Source organism: Botryllus schlosseri, chromosome 7, assembly GCF_051294905.1.
Source record: "Botryllus schlosseri isolate E-star chromosome 7, Bs_hap1, whole genome shotgun sequence".
Lineage (NCBI taxonomy): Eukaryota > Metazoa > Chordata > Ascidiacea > Stolidobranchia > Styelidae > Botryllus > Botryllus schlosseri.
Window position 1 is genome coordinate 7,380,757 of NC_137242.1, and position 22,690 is coordinate 7,403,446.

The following is a 22,690-nucleotide window of genomic DNA, read 5'->3' on the forward strand; positions in this document are numbered from 1 at the left end:
CAGTCTAATATTTTCAAACAATTCTGCTATAGTTATACTTGCATTTAATACAAATGATTGTTTTAAAAAACTTTAAAACATGTTTTAAACAGTGTTTTAAACAATTGGCCTTTTTAAATGAAACAATTTTTTTCTTCAACTTGTATAATTATGCCATATTTGTGTAAATCCTTTCATAAAACATGAAGTATGAGCCTACGGATTATTTACACCCGATATAGCTCATGTATGCGATACGGAATGGTTGGAACCCTCGAATAGTGGGCTCAACAGCTAGAGTATGTATATATAGAATATAGATCATTGGTACGGAATGAATGTTTTGATGATGATACCCTCGACGGTAAAATGCTGCATGACGATGTAGTCCTGGTTTAAAATATTTATGGTCCCTATATGACACGGGTTGGAAGCAGGACCGTAACTGCCGCACTCCGAACCCCCAATTGGGGGGGGGGGGCGAGATCGAAGGGGGTCAAAAATTGTTTCGTGAATGAACATAAATTATAGAGTTTTTGTGAAAATTTAGGAAATTCTATTAAAATTTATTTCGCGCTGAGCGCGCTTTGATGTTTCCGAATATCTTGATTTTGGGGTACCCACCCCCAGAAATACGCATGATTTATAGAAATAGGCATTTCGGCGTCGGCCATTACCGCGACACGACGCTCCAAGACATATGAAGTTTTAGGCCATATGTAACATGCGACTCCGAGAAGTGTGCCAGACGACCGGCATCGAGAAAACCTTGGCCGAAAAGGACCGCCGTTATGCTGGTCGAAAACATCGATATATATACAATATACATATATGTTTAATTCTCCATAGGCGCCTAAATGGCTGGCGTCAAATATTCCTGTCTTGGCAATCTGAACCCATCAAGACAAATTCCATCCCACAGAGAAAAATTATCTGCCAGTGAAGAAATACCAATTTGAAATCGTGCGCTACCGGCGAACCGGCTCGCTAATGGCTTCAACAAATACCGGTCACAAAGTAGCGGTGAAAAGCATACCTCGAGGTGGGGTCTTGGGGGAGGGGGCGAAACCTCTAGAAGTTCGGTTTATCACCCTATGAGGGGCCGAGACCAACGTTTTAGGGGGGCTGACAAAATGCTGTTTCGGCTCTGGTTGCAGCTATATTTACCCTGTATTTTCAATTGTCAATGCCTTTCGTCACGAATAATCAATTGTGATGCCATGGCTTTAGAAATGTTTTAAACAAGGGCCTTGTCTTAAACATGTTTGTTTTAAATATATTTTTGTTTTCAATGCAACCCGAGTTCTAGTTCAACAATAGATCTTTGATTTTCCGAGCTTCAAAGACAGTTAACCCACAGGACCCTTCGATACTCAGATCGTAATATATCTGTAGGCTATCTCCTCCTACAGGTAAATTTCTGAATCGGAATTACAAAACTGAAAAGTCACGCTAGAAACGGTACCGGGACTTGATCTTTATTCTCCATTAAAACACTTTAATCTCACCGAACAAGCGTGCGGCGTCAGTTCCATTCATCAAGTTTATATAGTTTGAAAATTATTGCTAAAACCGTCACTCCGGTAGTAATTACGACGATGAAAAATTGTAACATAGAAAATCGCCTCTGGTTAGACTCGGCTAGAATAGTTCGCGAACTCTTCACAAAGTCACTCAACCACGAAGACGACGACTCTCTGGGTAAATACAATTTCGCCCTGACCGCAGCAAAGTGAATGTCGTCCGATTCGCTTGCAATCCACTTTTGTAAAAACGAGATATTCGTCAACAATTCAATGTCTCTTATCCTGGCAACGTGACGCAACAAAGATCTTGGAATCCACTCCTCTCGCTTTTCGGTTGCCTGAAAGAATAGCAAAGATTCTAACTCTTGCAACACGCTATGTCTTTCATGACAACGATATCATACATTCTCAGAATGTGATACGCGCTTGTGGTAAACTATTTGCAATCTTGAACATTATTAATACTTTGACAAGTTAAGTGTGCAATCTAAAATCCGAATTACTTTTTCAATATATAGTTAGGCTTATATAAATATATTTTGTGGTACGTACAATTTGTACTTCGGACATAATCTAATAATCTAGGCATAGTCGCCAGCCACCGAATTGATGGTAGCGAGTTTCTGAAGATCAAAGCATACGAAGAAGACTGCGAGGGTAAATGATTAGACGTAGCACAAAACAAGCAATCATTGTCCTTCGGCAGCAGTCATAGTCATAGTCCAGATTTTCCATTCGCGGACGAAAATTACTTTGGTAAACGCGTCATCAGACTAAATTATTGTGCGTAGGCCTATACAATACAGCCTTCGTGCACTGCTCTCTTTACGTTGATATAATCTAGGCTACATATCGTGCTTCGCTGACAAGTTAAGAAATTTACATGAAATCCCTATATTAGATACTTTATAATATTGAATACTCCAGTCGATAACATCGGTAGTATAATGATGGTATTAAACAATGTATACAGTCCATGCGCAATCGGATAGTGATGGAATTACCTTGTGGCAAGGAAGGTCTTTGTAGTTTGGTATGACAAAATTCAAAACTTCAATATTATCGACATCGTTCATGCACTCCGACACTCTCGAGTGCACCGAGGGATTCTTGCATCTTGCCATGATTAAATAAAAATGAGTCGGCATCGGAGTCTCGCCGGGTGGAGCCGAGTATGCAGCAGACCTGTTGCAAATGTAGATTTCGTAATTCACGTAAGAGGAAAGCCACTTTACGTGAGACCTCAGCTCCGGCTATCACAGGGTATTAAAATCCATGACTCTGATTCACGAGTCGGTCTTTACTCAAGCGGGTTTCGATACTTACAGCATAGTGTCCTATATGGTGTGGACACAGCGAGAGTGAACTGCTCAGTGCTCAGTGCTTATTGCATTTGGGTTACGTCATACTTTCCGTTTGACCAAAGGCAACTTTACGGCCATTTTTGACGGGCTTGCCGAGCGCAAAATTCGATAAAACGGGTATCAATGTAAAGCTGCTGCTGTACTGAATACGAAAATATAAATTTTATTCTGTTCATGGTCCCGGAACCCCCCAAAATCAGCCTAGTAATTTGCATTGTGATCGAGTTTTGGCATCGTGACTAGGGTTGGATTATCCGGATAACGGTTAACCGATTACCCGCAGTTTTTTTTAAAATCTGATGTCCGGATATAATTCTGCCGGTTAACCGGATAAAAGAGTATCGTTGCTATTGCGTGTTACACTTTTTAGGAAGTTTCAACGAGTCGTATTATCAGTGTTGCGCGCGGCCAATTAGCCACAAGCGTGTTCACAATTAGCGAGATTCATCTGCTCACACTGCACAACTGCACATGCACATGCACAATATAACGCCATGCGATCTCCCGCTGAGATGATCGCGAAATTTGGTCATTGATTCCGCGCTCGGCTATCGTCACTGGCCTGATTTATGGCGTTTCCAACAAGCCTAGTTCCGCTAGCTTGAAGAATCGCATCTGCAATAGGCCTGTGCACACTATACCATCGCTGGTCTGCACAGTGCACAATCGCATCTGCTTTAGCTTGGTGCTCACGATAATATCGCTGGCCTACACAATCGCATCTGCAATAAGCCTGGTACGAAAGATATCATCGCCGGCCTAACTATGGCGTCTCGGGCCCAGACTTGGACAACTAGAAAATTTTCAGCTTTTCTAAATTAGATTAGAATTAGATTACCGGTATTTCGCTCTAGTTTAGTGAAATTAGACAACTAGAATTATCTAGTTGTCCAACCATATACTTGGACAACTAGAAAATTTTCAGCTTTTCCAAATTAGATTAGAATTAGATTACTGGCATTTTGCTCTAATTTAGTGAAATTAGACAACTAGAATTATCTAGTTGTCCAAGTCTGCTCGGGCCTAGCATGCGTAGGCTCTTATCTCGCGATGGGTTGTAGATAGGGCTGGGCAAAATCGAGTACTTTAGTGATTCGATTCTGAATCACGTATTTTGCTTCGAGTCGAGTCGAGTATTCGAGTATCACTCATTGCGACGTAATATCAAATGCCAAGGTTCAAATATGTAGCTTTATGCCACCACAAAGAATATAATGCCTGTTATCCATCACATCAATGATACTTTGATATTATTTTGACCCTACCGATTTCATTTCACTTTCTGACAATGTTGTTGGCGGATCAGGACTTCGGAAATGTGTTATTTCCAGTAACGTTCGTAGCTTTGTACCATGTGTCGTATGCTGCGACACGGCCAATCAAGGTTTCAAGGCTACCACAGTGGAAAATGGTATCAAAACCCTAATTCTCGTCGTTAAAATAACTTTCAGTGGCGAGGAACGTATAATTTCAGTACTCGAAAAAATCGTCTCTTGCTACTCGACTCGAATCATTGGAATAAATACTCGATTCAGATTCGAGTACTCGAATCATTGTGCCCAGCCCTAGTTGTAGACAATATGTCGTTAAGTGTATGCTGATTAGCGATTGTGATTAAATAGTGACATCGCGGGACTGAATAAAATTGAATATTCGCAAACATGTGCGTGCGTGCCCGTGCATGCGTAATTGATTTGCGCAGATACTTAATTCGAAAAAAATCGCAACCCTTTCATTTTATTTCAACCCGCCCCTAATTTTTCGGCTGGCTACGCGCCTGATCACGTGAATTTCTCAAGGGGTAATTTGAGCAAGCTATCATGTCGGCATCAATTCCAGCATCAGCTACTCGTCCTTGCAGTACTGTAAACCTAGACAGAAGAATGGTCCAAAAGGAATATAAAGTCTTTGAAGATTCTGGGAAACGACCTGTCAACCTTTAGACTCCCTACGAAGCGCTGCTTACTATTCAGCCCATTTCTGTGGAAGCAGAAAGAGCATTCCATGCATGCGGATTGTGGACTCGTTGTTATTAAACTCCGGTGCCGTCTACAGGATTCCACAATTGATGTATTGTGCTTATAAGGAGGGTGTTGCAGAAGCAGGGAACATTAAATTAGCGTGATTTTTCTCGTATTCACTCGTACTGCGCGTGTACGTAGATCTACAATAACACTGTGTAATGATTTTACGATTCCTTTTTCATGCAAACCTCGTTGAAATCGATTGTCTCATTTAGCAGTTATTATTCGGTTAACCGGTTAGATAAATTCTAAATATACGGATATATCCAGTATCCGGATAGTGAAAATTATTGATATCCGAACTAACCCTCATGGTGACGCAACTATTCTGTCTAGAAAAACGAGAGTGAAGCTGAGAAGAAAGAGCTAGACAGTCCTGTTGCGTCACAATGACAAAACTCAATAACAATAAATTTCTAGGCTGATTTCAGGGGTTCTAGGGCCAAGAACAGAATAAAATTTATATTTTCGTATTCAGTACAGCAGCAGCTTTACATTGATACCCGTTTTATCGAATTGTGCGCTCGGCAAGTCGGTCAAAAATGGCCGTAAAGTTACCTTTGGCCAAATGGAAAGTATGACGTAACCCAAATGCAGTGAGCCGCTCACTCTCGCTGTGTCCACACCATATCGGTACTATGATGACAGGATCTGAAAATCCCGCTACCATTGCGAATGCTAGGTTGAGCATTTCTATCGTAGGAGTTATTATTATTTCCCTGCAACGACCAACTCTGAAGTCTGAACACCCAATCGAAATGAGCCTCGAAATGAGTGTCTTACCGCTGAAGGACGTTGCTATCGTCGGCATGTCCGTCATAGTTGTAGTCGAAAATTGGGCCAACGTGAATCGCAATCCCATTGTACGATTTCGCCCATTTTCTAATCTCTTGTTGCATATAGACCCAAACTGAACGAAAATAACACGGATGCCATATATCCAACCAACCGAAATCATAGAATGCGAGTATTAGTCGTTCCCTGCATATGTCATTAATGCATTCCTGGTAATGGTCATGATAAAAAATATATGTACTGTCATTAGACAGTCCTGATTGGAGGCAGGGTTTCTTGAGGTGTTTATTGACTGATTCTGTTTACTGTACTTGGTCAAGTGACGTCATAGCTTTCCCACTAAATTCACAGTTTAGTGAACTACCCAATTTATCAGGATGGAGCAAGGTAATAAGTTTTCATGCACAGACCTACAGGTATAGGGATTTGAAAAGTTCGCACATATATGCGGAGTTGTAGAGGCCTCGATAGTTTTCTTAATGACTCCCCGTATACGAATCTTATTAACGGACATAGAGCATAGTATACTCACTTTTATGAAATGCGTGGTATACCGGAACTCTTCGTGATACATCATCATCGCGTTTGCCGGCCCGGTTATCTGGCACACAGAAAATAAACACATAATTAGGCCAGGACGCTGAAGCTAGAATAAGATTCCATTGACCAAATTTAGCATTTCAAGCTTCGGTATGGTAGACGTTTAAACGTTTTGATCAAGGTGTGAAATCCTATCACGAACCGACTCGATAGGTATGAATTTCACCTGTAACGAGCAAGTCTGTGTAGATTATTCCATGATCAGTGACGTTGCTCATTGCTTCGTCGGCAGTCTCCTCTTGAGGTGAATCGGTCGAATGCTAAACTCACACACTGCTCTATCACACATGATGAATCACAAAAGGTCATATGCAACTGCAAATCGAGTTACCTCAACATCCTGTGTGGACAACAAAGAAGAGGATATGACCCGTGACATTCGCAAACTTCTGTCGTAAATGGACAGGAGGTTGGTTCCGATGACGGCACAACAGTCGTCTGCTGGATTTAGCAGGCTTGGCGTGCCGGAGAGCATTTGGAAATTAGCTTCCATCATCTCAGAACTCCTTGATGCAGCTGGTAACTCGGAGAACTCACACAATGAAGTGCGAAATGTTTCTCTTTCCTTTGTCCTTTTCGGTGGGCTGTACATAATATCGTACAAGGCTCCATCAGTGCCGTTGTTAGCGGCTTTCGATACTTTTAGTATATCTGGAAGGGGAAAAGTAGAACTGCAGCCTTGCGGTTGTATGCATTTGGGTATACTGTAATGACGTGCAAGCCGTATGTAGGACTAGAACGCGCGACTGGTCACTGGTATAGGCTATACGTCACTGAGACAGAGTCTTTCCGTAATTGAGAGCTACAGGGGCTGGTAACCCTAGAGTTTTGAGTAAGATACACTGTATACAGATAGTTTTAAAGTTCAGAGGTGGTCAATAACGAATAAGTAATTCTATCTTTTCCAAGTATAATCAAGTAACTTTTACGTACTTACAGTGTACTTCTTCACGTGGTTATATGTTTATGCTACTTGCACTACAACTTGACATTTTTAAGCGAAAATACGTAACGTACACATCATATTCTGTAAAGTAGAAAGCAGTCTTGGAATATGTTTGCAATACCATTATTCATTTTTACTACCACTCGCAGTAATTTTGAATTCCTATACCTAAGTGTTGGAGGTTTATCCAGGCTCTTCCTTGCTACCTCATCCGCGTAAGCGGTGTCTCACAAAAAGCCTATAAGTGGGCCGTGCTATAAGTCGGCAGTTGCGGAAAAAAATTACGAAATATCGGCCTGATGTAAATGACCATAGTAGTCGACAAACACCATGAATATCACAAAACAGACAGTAATTTTGACATGTCTTGGGAGATTGCAACTTCGACTTGAAACTAATTAGAAGTTATATTTTGACTAGTCAAATCAACCTAGAATTACTTTGCCTTGTTCGCTGAGTCAAAATCGCACAGTTTCAACAATCAATAATTTCGAAAGATGTAAACAGGGACGCGTCCATTACATAATATAAGAGTGACCGGATATATTCCAATCAATCTGCTGATCACGTACCTGCACAGAGGTTATACAGCTCTACGTTGTCGAAAGGCTGACTCCGGTTGTATCCGAGCTTGAAACTAGGCCCGTGTCCGACGAATAAAGCCTTGAAAAGAAAATCTGAAATTGGCAATATCAGCAAGACAGCTTTGTGCATGTAGTCTACCATCATTTCGTCGTAGAGATTGTCATACCCGTGATCGCCAAGGTTACAGTCTCTTCCGATGGTTGGACTTCTAAGATTTAGAGCAGATGAGCTAAGGACATGTTGAACTCGATTTCTCGAGCATGGCTTACCCGGTCGCCCACCAACCCATATCCACCAGTAAATGGATGTTTTCGATGCAGGGGTGGTTGGCGTAATGATACCTCTTCGGCAAATATTCGTTCTTCAGGAAAACCTGAGCATAGATATAGAAGAGTTCGAAGAACGTGACCAGAGCGCGATTGATCTCTGCTTATCAATCAAATCCAGACCATAATCGTGAGATTATATTTTCACTTGATCAAGACGCAAACAATGTACAATGCGATAAGACACAATGCGATGTAATGAGCGGATAAGAGGACGTTGAACGACCGTGATTGCGATCTCTTAAACTGGCATTGACCTCGACGTAGAGCCCAAAGTCACGGTTCCTTTTCGCTTTTAATCTCTATTCTGCGGCTCTTTCTTGCTCTTTCCATTCCTTGCGAGTGCGTTCTTTCATTGGGTCCTTTTCTGGGCTTTTTTCCCTGCTGTAGGAACAGGGACGCGAAGGAAGAGGAGCCAGGATAAACCTCTGACGCGGAATCGAACCAGGACCGCCCGGGTTGCAGGCGCTTATCGGCACTACTACACAAACTCCCCCTAATGTAGGGATATGGGTATCTGACAACTCGGGTTGATGACGGTTTGTCCAGTGACGTCACCCTCTTACAACTATTAATTTGGTGTGCTGCAGGACTGTTGGATGAATTTATGAGATAATAGAAGTTCACTTCCTGGTAAAAAAAATCCTGAAAATTGTGTGTTCTTGACACGCAATACACCCCCCTGCACTGGAAGTACTTTTCAAATTAATGCCACTAATCTGCCATAGTCCTAGTTGGAAAATGTCACAACTTGATATCAGAAGAATCCATCGGCTCATCGGGAAAATATGTGGAGACTTCGGTGTTCGTTCAAAATATAAGAAAAGTCACGAGCCAATCATGATACGTTTTAACGCCGTGTCTGTGGTGGAGTTGTGACGTCTATTTACGACGATACGTTTATTTCTTATAGATCCAGATAGCGTGACTCCTAATTTCAGAGGTGGGCAAGAACCAATAACAAACTGCATGATTCTGCTCCAAATGACATCTAAATTAGCTCAATTCCATCTACTTTGTGGAGGTCTTGCGTTTATATCATTTTACTGATGGAGAATTTCTGACGTCAAAGTCAATCATCCTGTTGAGAGTTCGTCGAAACGCACCGTGCGAAATAAATAGGCAATACGAATGTTTTGATGGCTACACCTTCCACAGGTCAAACCAAGAAAAAATTCTAATAAATAGCTCTCATACTTCCCAGTGAGTTTCATCTTGTTTACATTCGAGCTTCTTTTTTATTTGGGACATATCAAATGTACTTCTGAGGGATTCCTGAGGGCTTTTTCCGATTCTCACGTACGTTCCCACATCCAAGTAAAGTTCCGATACATTGACACCGTAGTCCTCCAAGTATTTGATGTTTTCGGCGGCGCAGTTGACGTCAGCCATACCTGTTACGGAGAATTCGAATTATCTTAGGCCTACCGCAGGTTTTATGAAACCATAAAATATTCTGAAGGCAAATGACTATAGGATATAGGATATAGAATATAGCTGATTTAGAGATGCGGCACCAGTATTTGAATTTGAGAAGCATTTGGACTATTGTCAACTTCAAATGAAGACGTTAGAGTAGAAGGCCCGCTACCAATTACCGTGATCGGAGACAACTGCCACATCGATGCAATTATGAAGTCCGAGATTGTATAGTCCGTTCATGATCATTCCCACCATTTTGTCGGCTTGAATTAGTGAGCTATCTACTGTGCTGCCAATAGGTCCCGTTAAATGTCCCGCAGAGTCAACTACGATGTAGTACATCACGATTAGTCTCGGCCTGCAAAGGAAGAAATACCCGCTTGAACGAAATTAGTCTATTTATTTCAGATTCTAGAAGTAGATATAAAAGGAACATATATGACTTTCACATTAATAATCAGACATCATACAGCCATTAATAACTGTGATTTTAACCTGTTCTTCGCATCCATTTTTAACCAGTTCAAAACGGTATGCACTCTTTCTTCCGCTGGAACGCTTCCATTGTATCTCATCCAGTAGTCAGGGTATCTAGTGACGTTTACGTCACTGCCGGGCCAGAAGTATGCCGCCGTCTTCATTCCAGCTTTGGACGCAGTAACCCAAATCTATAAATTATAAAAGAGCAATTTTTTTTGGCATTTTTAACCAACATCCGACTATGACGTTATATGGTTGTCTATTTTATCCTAACTGTATATGACCCTGAGCGCTGCAATTCTATCTACAGCTCTACACAATGTCACGACAAACCCCTTGAAAGCATAGCTGATGTTTACTGCATTAGAGAATATATGGGTATTGCAAAGCTTTTCAGGACTGTTGCTGTAGAAAGTACTGCGATAGAGCTGATTATTGCAGATGTGCCAATTGGTTACGGCAGTCTGTTTTCCCGCGCCTCACTTCATGGATCACAGGATCCAGTGCTAGACATCAGGTGGTATGTTAATCGACTATATTTGCAAGACTTCGGTAACGTAATTGGTTGCTCATGGCACCGGCCGACTGGTTATGGTCACTGTGGTCGCAGCTTGCTGGTTAGTGTATACAGAGATGCCACTGGGTTATTTCGAGAAAACCCAGATATGGAGGCCAAATAAACCCAGAAAAACCCAGATCCTATATTTCACTCAAAATTATGTAAAATATCTGTGAAACTGGGTCCTGACAGTCATCGTACGATCATACAGTCTTAGGAGTCTTTAATATTGAATTTCCAACAGCTCATATTACACATTTTGCTCGGTTAAAACGGAAAATCCAACAAAAATATGTTGTTTTCCTCTCGACGCATTGCTATGAAACAACTGGTGCGCCGCTTTAATAGTTAATAGTATATTATTTATATCATTGCGCTCAGAAAGTTCCTAAGAATGCCATCCATTCCCTATTTCTGAGGGTGATTTTCGTATATCTTCAGTGACCCAGATTGAAAGTAACTTTCAATTGATTCATCCGGGGAAAATCACTTTTATCTGGGATAATGACACATACGCATGTTTAGTCGAAAAAATAACTGCCAAGTCATGAAATTCAGAGAGTATTCTAATGTGGTGATAACCAACGCAGCCACTGAATAACTTGCTGGGACTGGTGTGTCCTTGTTGGAACTAAATAGAATCAGATAACAATCATCACCTGGTCTACCCAGCCCATGTGCATTAGGGCTGTTCAAAAATAACTTTTTTTCCTGAATCTTGCGGGTTACGTGATTAAATCGTTAGGTTGCCTTAAAAAACGACGCACACCAAATTTGAATTCATTCCAACCAATATTCGCGGATTTCGTAGAGTTTGAAAATTTCGAATTTGCCTAGAAATGCAAAAAAAAAATTTTTCAAATTTTTTTTCAAACCCCATAAAATTGTTGCGCTGTCTTCAAAGATAATGCAAAACAAATTTGACTCAATTCCAAGCCGTAGAAGCGGAGTTATTTGAGTTTTTTGATGATAATTATTGGATTATCCTTGATTGGGGGATAATCCCAGAATTGTGATCGAAAAACTCAAATAACTCCGCTTCTACGGCTTGGAATTGAGTCAAATTTGTTTTGCATCGTTTTTGAAGACAGCGCAACAATTTTATGGGGTTGGAAGAAAAATTTGAAAAAATTTTTTTTTTGCATTCATAGGCAAATTCGAAATTTTCAAACTCTACGAAATCCGCGAATATTGGTTGGAATGAATTCAAATTTGATGTGCGTCGTTTTTTAAGGCAACCTAACGATTTAATCACGTAACCCGCAAGATTCAAGAAAAAAAGTTATTTTTGAACAGCCCTAATGTGCATATCATAAATAAAACTACATGTTATCCATCGCTACACTACGAATTTGTTGGAGTGATACTGGCATTGAAGTCCTAAATCGTTTCAAATTGTAAGACAGTGTTTCTAATGAATTGCCCAACGAACATGACTTTCTTCGACCTGTAAGTTACTGTTCAATTAAGTTCCGTCACATCACGCCGAGGCCTCTCATTTTAGTATTGAATCAGTCTCTCAAGACTATGTCGTTACAATAACAGCAAAATTCATCGACAATGACGAACTGCAGTACGCGTGCAGTTTACGATATTACGATCTTACTAATCTAATAATTAATTTTCGGGCGTAAAACTGACCTGACGAACATGAAGTTGAAAAAAAAACAGATTTCATGGATAAAAACCCAGACCCCCAGGTGATGCTAAAAAAACAGATCTGGGTCGAAAAACCCATGAATGGCATGTCTGTTAGTGTAGCATCCGTGCTCTGTACTGCCACCTATGACGGTATAGCGATGCCTCACGCTGTGTGATGTATCGTGGAACATCAAGCTACTCTGTCGTTTGTGCTTATGTAAAATAAATCATTTTAACTTTGTTTCAAGGTTGTGAACGTATCGAAATGTCACGACAAAAGCCATTTGAAATTTGGTTATGCTCGATGCCGTGCCATTTTCGGAAGAATACACGCTGAAATATTTGGTCTTGTGGAGTCGTATTGAGGGATTTAACATTAGGCCCAATTACATGACCGTAGTGGGTTTGGGAAGCTGACTCGCCAATTCGACTATCTCGCTTTCGAATGAGAGAAAACGGCAAACTGCTTCAAGCCGTCTTGAGCTTAATCCGTTCAGCAGAGTTGCTTGGAAACGGCTGGAGGAGTACCGGTGCTTGAAAATGAATCCCGACTCTACCACTTCTACAAGCATTTATAAATTATTTCACGAGCTCGGCACGTATATCTCAACTGGGTGTAATGGAGAGGCATATCACTGCATGATAGCCTACTTCTTTTCCAATCGTATGTACGTGGTCTTATTTGTTCAGCGTCACGAATTATGAAGTTGGTATAGCCAACAATATAACTTGCACAAATGCACAACTCAGCATCAGGAAATTGCACAAGGTGTGCTTGGTCATTCTGGAATCACGTAAGAGTATTTCTAGTTATTGCATAAACCCCGAGCACAATTCCAGCCTACTGTATCGCTTGAGATGTGACAAACATTTGCCCAATGTCCATGTAAACTCAATAGAATTTTCAGTACTTCGGTAATCCTAATCCGCCTCGTGACGTCACTGCAAGAAGTCTTAACCGTATAAACCAGTGGTTCTTAACCTTTTTTCCTCCAGCGCCCCCTTTCAAAAATTATCGTGCTCCAGCGCCCTCTCCTCGTATTATAAGGACTGTGATAAAGACAATGGGTAAGAGGGAGGGCCGTAACAGCACTTCGTCAGCCCCCCTAACAACACGATTGTCTTGCGCATTCATAGCGTGATAAACCAAACTTCTGAGCGCTTCACCCCCAAGAACCCCGCCGCGTGATTTCGATGGTTAGCAAAGTTTGTGTGGCCTGGTCGCCCCAGGCACCAAAATTTTCTATAATGCATGAATGAATAGGTGGTAATTGCATATATATGTCGCTAAAAACGTTTTATCCTCTCAGCCTACGTAATCAGATTTACCAGTAGGGCTGAGTGAGCTGTTGTATTGGAAAATGAAGACCACGTAATTAATAGTTGAACATCTTCGGGCGTGCCCATTGGTACAAATAATTCGTTACATGTTGTTATTTTGTTACCTCTTGTCCGCTATATAGTCAAAGATATTGAAACGCATAAACGTATCAAACTAAAGTAAGCACACAATTCAAAATTGGTATTTCTTCACTGGCAAATACTTTTCTCTGATGGATGTTATTTGGGTGCAGATTTAGACGACAAAATAATTCGGCACGAGCGATTTAAGCATCTATGGACAATTAGACTTACATACATCGAAGTAAGGGCAATCCTCTTCGGCTAAGGTTTTCTCGCGGACGATCTTTTTGACGCACTTCTCGGAGTCCCATGTTGACCGGAACTTCATATGTCTTCGTGCATCGTGGCGTGGTAATGGCCGACGCCGAAATGCCTATTTCTATTTTCTCTAATTATGCGTATTCTTCCGTGGGGGAGTCGTCAAAGTATGATGAGTAATTTATGTCCCAACACTGCTCTGAATACTCATTAAGGACATGTCCTACTACGACATCATCTACTGCGAAGCCATTTTTCGTCAGCGCCCCCCATTTCGCGCCCCAAGCCCAGCTCCCCCCATATCGCCCCCTGAACGTTTCCGCCCCCTTCAAATTCGCCAGCGCCCCTTGGGGGCGCTGGAGGCAAGGTTAAGAACCACTGGTATAAACGGACTTAAATTGATTGATTAGTGACCACCGATCAAGGTACGTTTAGTGGACGGGCACTGACTCATTTGATTGCACTGTAAGTAGCTGTTGAATTCCTGCAAATACCTATTTCAGTATCAATGCAAATCCACTAAACCATGGTAGGTTTGTCCAGCAAGAACGTTTTACCCACCGGTTCCCCTTTCCACCATTTCGGATCAAAGGCGGACGGTTTGTTCACCAGAAATTCATCTTTGTTGTCGTGATCGTACATCATGTTACCAATGATCCCATGGCTTTCTGGATAAAGTCCCTTTGCCATGAAAAGGGATATAAAAGTTCTGTAACGTCACTCGGGACAAACGGTACTCACGGTCGCCATTGTGTAATGGTTCGGTAACGTTTTGGTGGGGTACTGAGGTGTCATTTGAGATACCACTCCGCAATGAGCTGATAGATAAATACGGAAAAGATATTGCAATTCATCATACACGTAGCGACGTAAGCCTATAGAAACACATAACATAGCACAGCAACGAGTCAGACATATAGACTCACCTAACTTGGAAATATATGGCGTCAGGCCTCGTTCCAGATATGAGTCGTGAAAGCCATCAATCGAAACCATCAATATTGTTCTTTCATATCTGTATTCCAAATGTTGTCATAAGATAACTATTGGTAACATTTCACGGGTCGCTATTATGTCGGACTTGTATCGGGAATACAAGGTAGTGCATCTAATAGTGAGTTATGTGGGATAAATTAAGAAATGTGACTGCAGTCGCATCTGATGACTGATTTAATGTGAGAAGGGAAATAATCAGTAATATTAATAGCGAGCTGTACATTGTACAACCAGCTGTTCAAATGTTATTTATGTCCTCTTCAATACCACTGCTATCACTGACAGGAGCGAAAAATAAACACGATTTGCTTTAAATGCGGCCCTTGTCGTTGGACCTGATATCCCTGATAATATGACAAGTGTTCTGCAAAAGCTATATTTGATTAAATTTACACGGTGCGATTAGCAGTGCACCATGTATTTGAGCTTAGATATCGTACCCATTGGGACAAGTCATTTCGCCTCGAGTAACACACTTTTCGTCGATCCAGGATTTTCCTCCTGAAAATTCAACATGTGAAAGCGAATGAGAGAGTTTCATTGCCAAACGATCAAAATGCCTGGTGTAGTTAAAGTGACGAGCTATATAAGATTTAAATATCGGGAAAGATCTATTTCCTAACACCCGCCACTCTTGATCTACGTGCCATCACAGCATATTACAAAATCTTCGATCCTCTCCCGAATTTTCAGCCTGTCTGCACGTATATGTTAGGGTTACCATATTTTGGAAATCTGAAAAGAGGACACTTTTTCAGAATTTTCAGACTTGCAAAACCGGTGGAACATCCTGAAAAAATGGTAAGTTTTTCCCACATCGTGGTTGGTTGACTAAAAAAAGGTCAAATTTCTCGCGCAGAGCCCAAAATACCTGCCGCAGCGTTACTTCAGTGCTGATTTACGGTATCTCAGTAGAATTTGGCCGTAAATTTGACCTACATTCTCAAAAAATAGGACAAAATCTCAAAAAACAGGATTTTGGGCGTCCTCCAATGACACTTTTAAAAAAGTAAAAAAAGAGGACAAATCTTCCTAAAAGAGAACGTATGGTAACCCTAGTAGCATGTACCTTCTTTGGGTTTTCTTGAATGTTATTGAAAACTATACAGTCATGAAACTAATGAGAGTTGTATTCAGTCGGTAAAACGGCTGCATGACTGTGTATATATATATATATGTATGGCACTTGTTGATGCTCATTCGACTGAAGTTAAAATCCCCCTTCCAAATCCCCTCGAATGGACTCAAATTCACAATCCATTGGCGTTGCGGCATCGGATCTACAGTAGCATTGATAGTTGTCAGTTGCAATGCCCGCGTTAACAGTGAAAGCATATGCTTATAATCAATATTTCCCTCGTTTCATCTTATATCCGTAAAATGCGATTAAAATAAAACACAGTTAGGAGATCTTGTTTCCAGTTACCAAACATATATAACTGTTCTATCATGAAATCAATAGCACTAGGATGCAAACGTAAGGCCTATACCTCCGCAAATTTCGTTGTAATCAAAGCAACAGTTTTTCAGCGTTTTGCAGGTCGACTTGCAACTACACATCTCGCGATCAACCCCACATTTTCCGTTGCAATAGTATTTGTGAGCTCCTAAATACGATTTCCCAAGTAAACTCGAAATTCGCTTTCATTTTCACGTAAAATGAGAAACAGGAGCACAATCTCATTACACATATGCCATAAAATGACCTATTGATCACGCATCCTATACCTTTATCTTGGCGACTTGAAAATCTAACGAATAGGGCTGCTGCAATACAAAATATGCTGACCTGGAGAAAAGAAGGCGGTAGAAGTTATCAGGACTATAAGTACGAATAACTTCGTCGAATATTCTTACCCTGTACCCCGTTAGCCTGACATAATGTGATTTGACTATTCGCATTCTGTTGAGGTACTTCCAGGTTACCTTCATGTCAATGTCAACGGTCCAAATTGCCGAACAGGGTTGTCCACATTACTCCTCGTTTCAGTAAGAAATAGCATAAGTTATCATATGTACCGACTGCCGACTAAACCAGAGATTCTTAACCTAGGGAAAATTGACCCCCGGGGGATTAATTTCCATTTTCTAGAAGGCAGATTTAAGCAATCAGGGGACTAAACATCAAATAAAATAAAAAATTCCTATTGTATATTACCTTCTTAGAAACAATGGAATGAAAGAAAAAGCAGTATATATCGCAAAACTCATTTAGTAACCATCATGTCTTTATTGTCTTCCACTCACTCACATTTGTGGAACATATAGTTTGAGAGTCCTGTATCCCAAAGTTTGGTTGAACATAAGAAAAAGCATATTCCACAATTTATTTACTGGTAAAAATAATTTGCAATGAATAGATGGGATTATTATTATTGTTTGTTTAGGTGACGGGAGTGCTTGCTACAGCGGTTAGAGTTCGGTCTCTTGGTCTTCGCGATTTATAGCTGTATAGTGTATAGGTATTAATTAGGGTTACCATATTTTGGGATATGGAAAGAAGGACACTTTTTATCAATTACAAAAGTCGGATTACCACTCCAGAAAAAAGTTCCGATTTCAGGATTGATTTTTACGAGACATCATGCTGTGTTGACTAAAAAAAGGTAATTTTTCTAGTCGTACCCCGAAAGATCCGCCCGAACATCCGCATTGCAGATTTTGCATCATTTATGGCCTTTTTTTGGTTATGCCTGTCCATTAGCCCGGCTTTCAAAGCTATAAAGGAGGACATTTAGGCGTCCTCGGAGGAGATTGCGATTTCCTGAAAAAGGAGAACAAATCTGCCTATTGGGGGGCATATGACAACCCTATATGAATGTGTTAAGCTCGGCAGGAGGTCACGGTAACAAACTAGAATTAGTAATATGCCAAAGTATGAAAATACACACAACAAGAAGGTGCATGAGCTGCGTGAATACTTATCATCGTTTTCCTGATCTACTACCGTTACCATATTGACATTATTGTAAACATCATTATAACGCAGGCTAACGCAAGCTAACCTGTCCCCTAACCAAGCGGACTTCAACTCAAAATACGTAATGGGCCACTTCCGGCCAGAGTAAGGGGTAAGAGCCGGAGTGACTTTAACTTGGCCGACAGAGTCGCGAGTCGAAAATAGTTTTCCGATTTTATCGACCGCATCAATTGAAAATCAAAAGGATTCAGATTTTGTCATTGATGAAAACAATACAAACATACCATTTTCATGCGATATCCTGTTACCGCCTGAACGTAGTCTTCTCCGCGACATTATATTAAAGGAGTGCAGCGTAAGTTGAGAACAGAAATAATGTAATGCTATGTATAGATTTGAGCATTACGGGCGGGGAAAACTACGCCGTAATACTGTTGGCGTCTTGATCATTGTTAATATCGGACAATTGTCATATCAAGGCGAGGTTTATTTATTATGCTCCTTTAAGAGAACGCTGTAGTTATCGCTACAGTTTTGTTTTGCTATATTCACACACAACAGTGACGCTATTCGCTTATTAAGGTCATGTGCATCGACAAAAATATCAGTAATAAATGTTCAATGCAGTCTTTATGCTCTCTCCACGTTGTAGTCGCTATCAACCATGCGTGAAACTGAAATTATCAGCAACATCAATTGAAATTCTATTATCACGCGTAAGTAGGCTACTGACATCTTAGGATAGACCGCGTATAGAAAAACGTGACCTGCAATCTGGCTAACCCTGTTCCAACCCTAAAGCACACCAACCTGACTTTACTGGTACCCCTAACCATTTTCTAAAGCTAACCCTATTGCATGTCAACCCTTGATCACCTTCGGTAAACGATATCTCGGTTAACATTAAATTTTTAGTGGATAGGGGTATATTTTGGAAACCAGAATAAAAAACCTTGAAAATTAGTCGAAGTCATTTCGACCGCGATAGATGAGTTAAAACAGCGCGGAATATTCATGACCTCATGAGACTATACGGCTTGTAGCCCAAAACAATGGCAACCGTCATACAACTTATACATTTCTCCAATTTTTCTTTGTCTTTAATAACCGATAAATTGCCAGTGTATTGGAGATAAATTTAGTAACTTTAGCAAGAGATTCAGAACAATCTGACATCAAGCCGCACTTCCATAATGATGTCATGGTAACCTAGTCCTGTGCTAGGCACCCCAACAAAAGCTGTCGTGATATGTCATTAGCAAATATGGGCCCTACATGACGTGAACATATAAGTCCTACATGACGTGAATATACGCAATAACACCTAATAACTACAAGGACTTGCAAGTGGACGCGGCGGATTTAAACATAATTCGCTTGGAACTTAAGCGACAGTTAGCGTTGCACATGATATAACTCAACTTGGATGCCGGTTTTGTGAGTATCAGTATTGACTTGCCGATGATAATTTGCTGCAAAGTGACTTTTTTGTTGGTAATTGATTCCAGAAACTATTTCCTAGAAAGGAAGGAAAACAACTGATCAATCCTATTAACCAATGTATCTTTATTTCCGAACATACAAAATGCTTGATATTTTACCTACTACTGCGAAGGCTCAAGCGAGAGAGAAAATTACTCTACCGTCATCACGCAGCCTGGCAATGCTTTGTCGATCTGACATGGGGTAATCGCGATTTGTAATCTTAATCCACTATGATGATTACAACATTTTCATTCAAGTAATGGTAATCGATTTTATATTTGAAAGAAATCGTAATCGTCGAATCCAGTGGTTCTTAACCTTTTCCCCTCCAGCGCCCCCTTTCAAAAATTATCATGCTCCAGCGCCCCCCACCTCATATTGTAAGGACTGTAGACAATGGGTGAGAGGGGGGCCGTAACAGCACTTCGTCAGCCCCCCTAAAAAGACTGTCTTTCCCATAGCGTGAAAAATAAACTCATGAGGGCTTCGCTCCCCAAGAACCCCGTCGCGTGATTTCGATGATCAGCAAAGTTTATGTGGTCTGGTCGCCCTAGGAGCCGAAATTTTCTATAATGCATGAATGAAATAGGTTGTAATTGCTTATATACGTCCCTATAAGCTTTTTGCCTCTCCGCACACGTAATCATATTTACCAGTAGCGCTGAGTGAGCTGTTTTATTGGAAAATGAAGGTCACGTAATTAATGATAGAATATATTCGGGGGTGCCCATTGGTACAATTAAATAGTTACATGTTATTTTGTTACCTCTTGTCTGCTATATAGTCAAAAGATATATTGAAACGCATAAACGTATTAAATTAAACTATTAAAGTAATCACACGACTCAAAATTGGTGTTTTGTCACTGGCAAATAATTTTCTCTGATGGATGTTATTTGTCCTGTGGGGTGCAGATTGCGACGACATGATAATTCGGCACAAGCGATTTGGGCATCTGTGGACAATTAGACTTATATACATCGAAGTTTACACCCAACAGAAGGGTAATCCTCTTCGGTTTTCTCGCTGGCGATCTTTTTAACACTCTTCTCGGAGTCCCATTTTCACCGGAACTTCATATGTCTTCGTGTATCGTGGCGTGGTAATGGCCGACGCCGAAATGCCTATTTCTATTTTCTATAATTATGCGTATTCTTCCGTGAGGGAGTCATCAAAACATGATGTTTAATTTATGTTCATTCACCGAAATAGTTTAGGGCACCCTTCTAGCTTACCGATTGGGGGTTTAAGTTGCAGCAGTTTCGGTCTTGGTAAGAGGTCAAAGTTCAGTCGGTCTGTTTGGGACTTTCGTATTGGAAATATTTCGCGCTTTATATCTGCTCACATTGAATTTAGCACTGTACCCAGTTATTAATTTTAACACGAATGTATTCCAAACAGAGCAATCATATTACATAACGTTCATGTGAGGTTGTGAACCACAACACGAGATAGTATCATCCTTTACGATACGATGATGAAATATTCTGACGATTTAATTTTTTAGCTCTCAAATACAAGTATATTTAGTTATTCATTTCGTGCACAAAGTTTCAAAACTTATTTTAAGTACAAGGGGCTCTCACTATCAAAAGTGATATACAGTGCCTCCTTCTTCGATTTTCACACGCTGTGCGCTGGGGGATATATTTTGCGAAACATTTTTTTAAAATAACCTTATGGCAAGTGTGACGGCAGTGTTTTAAATAATGGGAGATTGGCGATCTAAAAGTACGCGCAATTCATTTTATATGAGATATAATAACCCACTACATTCATGAAAACATATGTAGTGAACATCGTCGCGTACCGTCGGGATTTGACATGTTTTGTGGAATGGTAATTTGTTCTGAATATTCATTAAGGATATGCCCTACTACCATATCATCTACGGCGAAGCCATTTTTCTTCAGCGCCCCCTTATCGCCCCCTGAGCCCAGCGCCCCCCATATCGCCCCCTGAGCGTTTTCGCCCCCTTCAAAATCGCCAGCGCCTCTTGGGGGGGGGGGGGGGGGCGCTGCGGGCAAGGTTAAGAACCACTGGTAATCTATTATATTGCCATTATAACCGATTGCTTTGTAAAAGGACGATTCCTGAAGTCTTTAGTATTACAAGGACTAATCCGAAGTCGACTCTAGAATTCCTACCCAAGTGTTGAAGGTTTATCTAGGCTCCTCATCGCCAGCTGATCCGCATTAGCGGTGTATTACAAAAAGTCTGGAAGTGATCCGTGTTACAAGTCGGTAGATACGGAATCAAAAATAAGGAATATCTCCTGGTGTAAATGACCATTGACCAATGACCATAGTAGTCAACAAACACCACCAATACCACAAACAACAACAACAACAACAACAACAACAACAAGGACTATTCTCTGGCTGTATCAAGTTATCAACTGTGGACGCTTCGGATTTCTGAACCTCTATCCTCATTACTATATCGCAAGTATTAGCTATGGTCATTGAATGCGTCGTACGGAAATATATACATTTCCCTGTATATTCTTCGCAATGGTGCCTTACGATATCCGTTTTATGTGGATTCAAGAGGTACCACGTGTTGCATGTGTTCCGTCACGAAAAGCATTAGTCGTTATGACAGAATTTCGTGTTCACGTTATCTTATAATGCTATATTGTCCGGGAACCAATGGATGATTCGCCATTATTTGATGAAAATTTGAACTTACAGTCAGTCACCCGAATATATTTTGTTATAGCTTCATTAGCATGAGTCGGCGAATGACGGGAAAAAATTCCACGTATTTGATATCTCACCAGGTGTGCTCGTCTCAGTCGCTGTATCGTCATTAAACGTGGATTCAAGAAAGCAATATTTATACATGTATTCGTGAACAATCGTGATTACTTCTCCGTATATTCATATGCGTAATCGACTACTGCGAGATTTTGCTGTAATTCTAATTGTAACCGCCCGGTTACGAAGTAATACGAAATCCATGATGAAGTAATCGTACTAAGTCTGCAGCCAATTATATTATAGGAACGTTTATATGTATTTTTCATAACACAATACACGCTTTACAGGGCCCGGCAACGGCCCTGGCATTCTTCTTGGCGCTAATCTGCTGATCCGCTAACACTCTCGCCTGTACACTAAATCCTGTTCTGCAACCGTATGAGACACCACATAGCAACAACACTGCTTTATCAATACCGGTAATTGTTGCCGGTCGTCTCACTAATATCACCTGCAGGCATGTGCTGGGCTCATGTGCGTGTCGCATGAAAAGTGTTACATAATCGCTTTGCTGTAATCAGAAGGCGAGAGCCGTTATGTACTAGGGATGGTGTGAACCTCTGAAAGGTTCAGGTTCGTGTGAACGCGAACCTTTTTGAAAGGTTCTGTGTGAACGCG

The 22,690-nt window shown here is 40.8% G+C and overlaps 1 protein-coding gene across 3 annotated transcripts; it reads right to left on the reverse strand.

The window, feature by feature from the left end:
* Positions 1-1,441: 1,441 nt before the first annotated feature.
* On the reverse strand, positions 1,442-21,290 carry LOC145443847 (venom phosphodiesterase 2-like). Of its 3 annotated transcripts, XM_080321802.1 has the most exons (20): positions 18,110-21,289; positions 16,763-17,669; positions 16,634-16,694; positions 16,396-16,512; positions 15,346-15,406; positions 14,836-14,924; positions 14,651-14,727; positions 14,471-14,590; positions 10,063-10,235; positions 9,744-9,925; positions 9,343-9,539; positions 8,089-8,192; positions 7,958-8,027; positions 7,807-7,897; positions 6,620-6,939; positions 6,455-6,548; positions 6,221-6,289; positions 5,677-5,803; positions 2,510-2,690; positions 1,442-1,843 (listed from the first exon to the last, which is right to left on the reverse strand). In XM_080321802.1, the coding sequence occupies exons 2-20, from the start codon at positions 16,835-16,837 to the stop codon at positions 1,505-1,507; spliced, it is 2,547 nt and encodes an 848-aa protein (XP_080177928.1). In that variant the 5' UTR covers positions 16,838-17,669; positions 18,110-21,289; the 3' UTR covers positions 1,442-1,504. The 3 variants fall into 3 exon arrangements, with proteins under 3 accessions (XP_080177928.1, XP_080177927.1, XP_080177929.1); XM_080321801.1 differs by having other exon boundaries at positions 16,763-21,289; XM_080321803.1 differs by lacking the exon at positions 16,396-16,512 and having other exon boundaries at positions 16,763-21,290.
* Between the last annotated feature and the right edge of the window lie 1,400 nt (positions 21,291-22,690).

What these genes read in the sequence shown, in the direction of transcription:
- LOC145443847 (XM_080321802.1), bottom strand. Translation starts at nt 16,837, where the DNA reads ATGAAGGTAACCTGGAAGTACCTCAACAGAATGCGAATAGTCAAATCA. An exon ending in GAAATGACTTGTCCCAATGG is followed by an intron (nt 14,925 to 15,345) that starts GTACGATATCTA and finishes TTTGGAATACAG; the next exon opens with ATATGAAAGAACAATATTGA. An exon ending in ATACCACGCATTTCATAAAA is followed by an intron (nt 5,804 to 6,220) that starts GTGAGTATACTA and finishes ATTTTCGTTCAG; the next exon opens with TTTGGGTCTATATGCAACAA.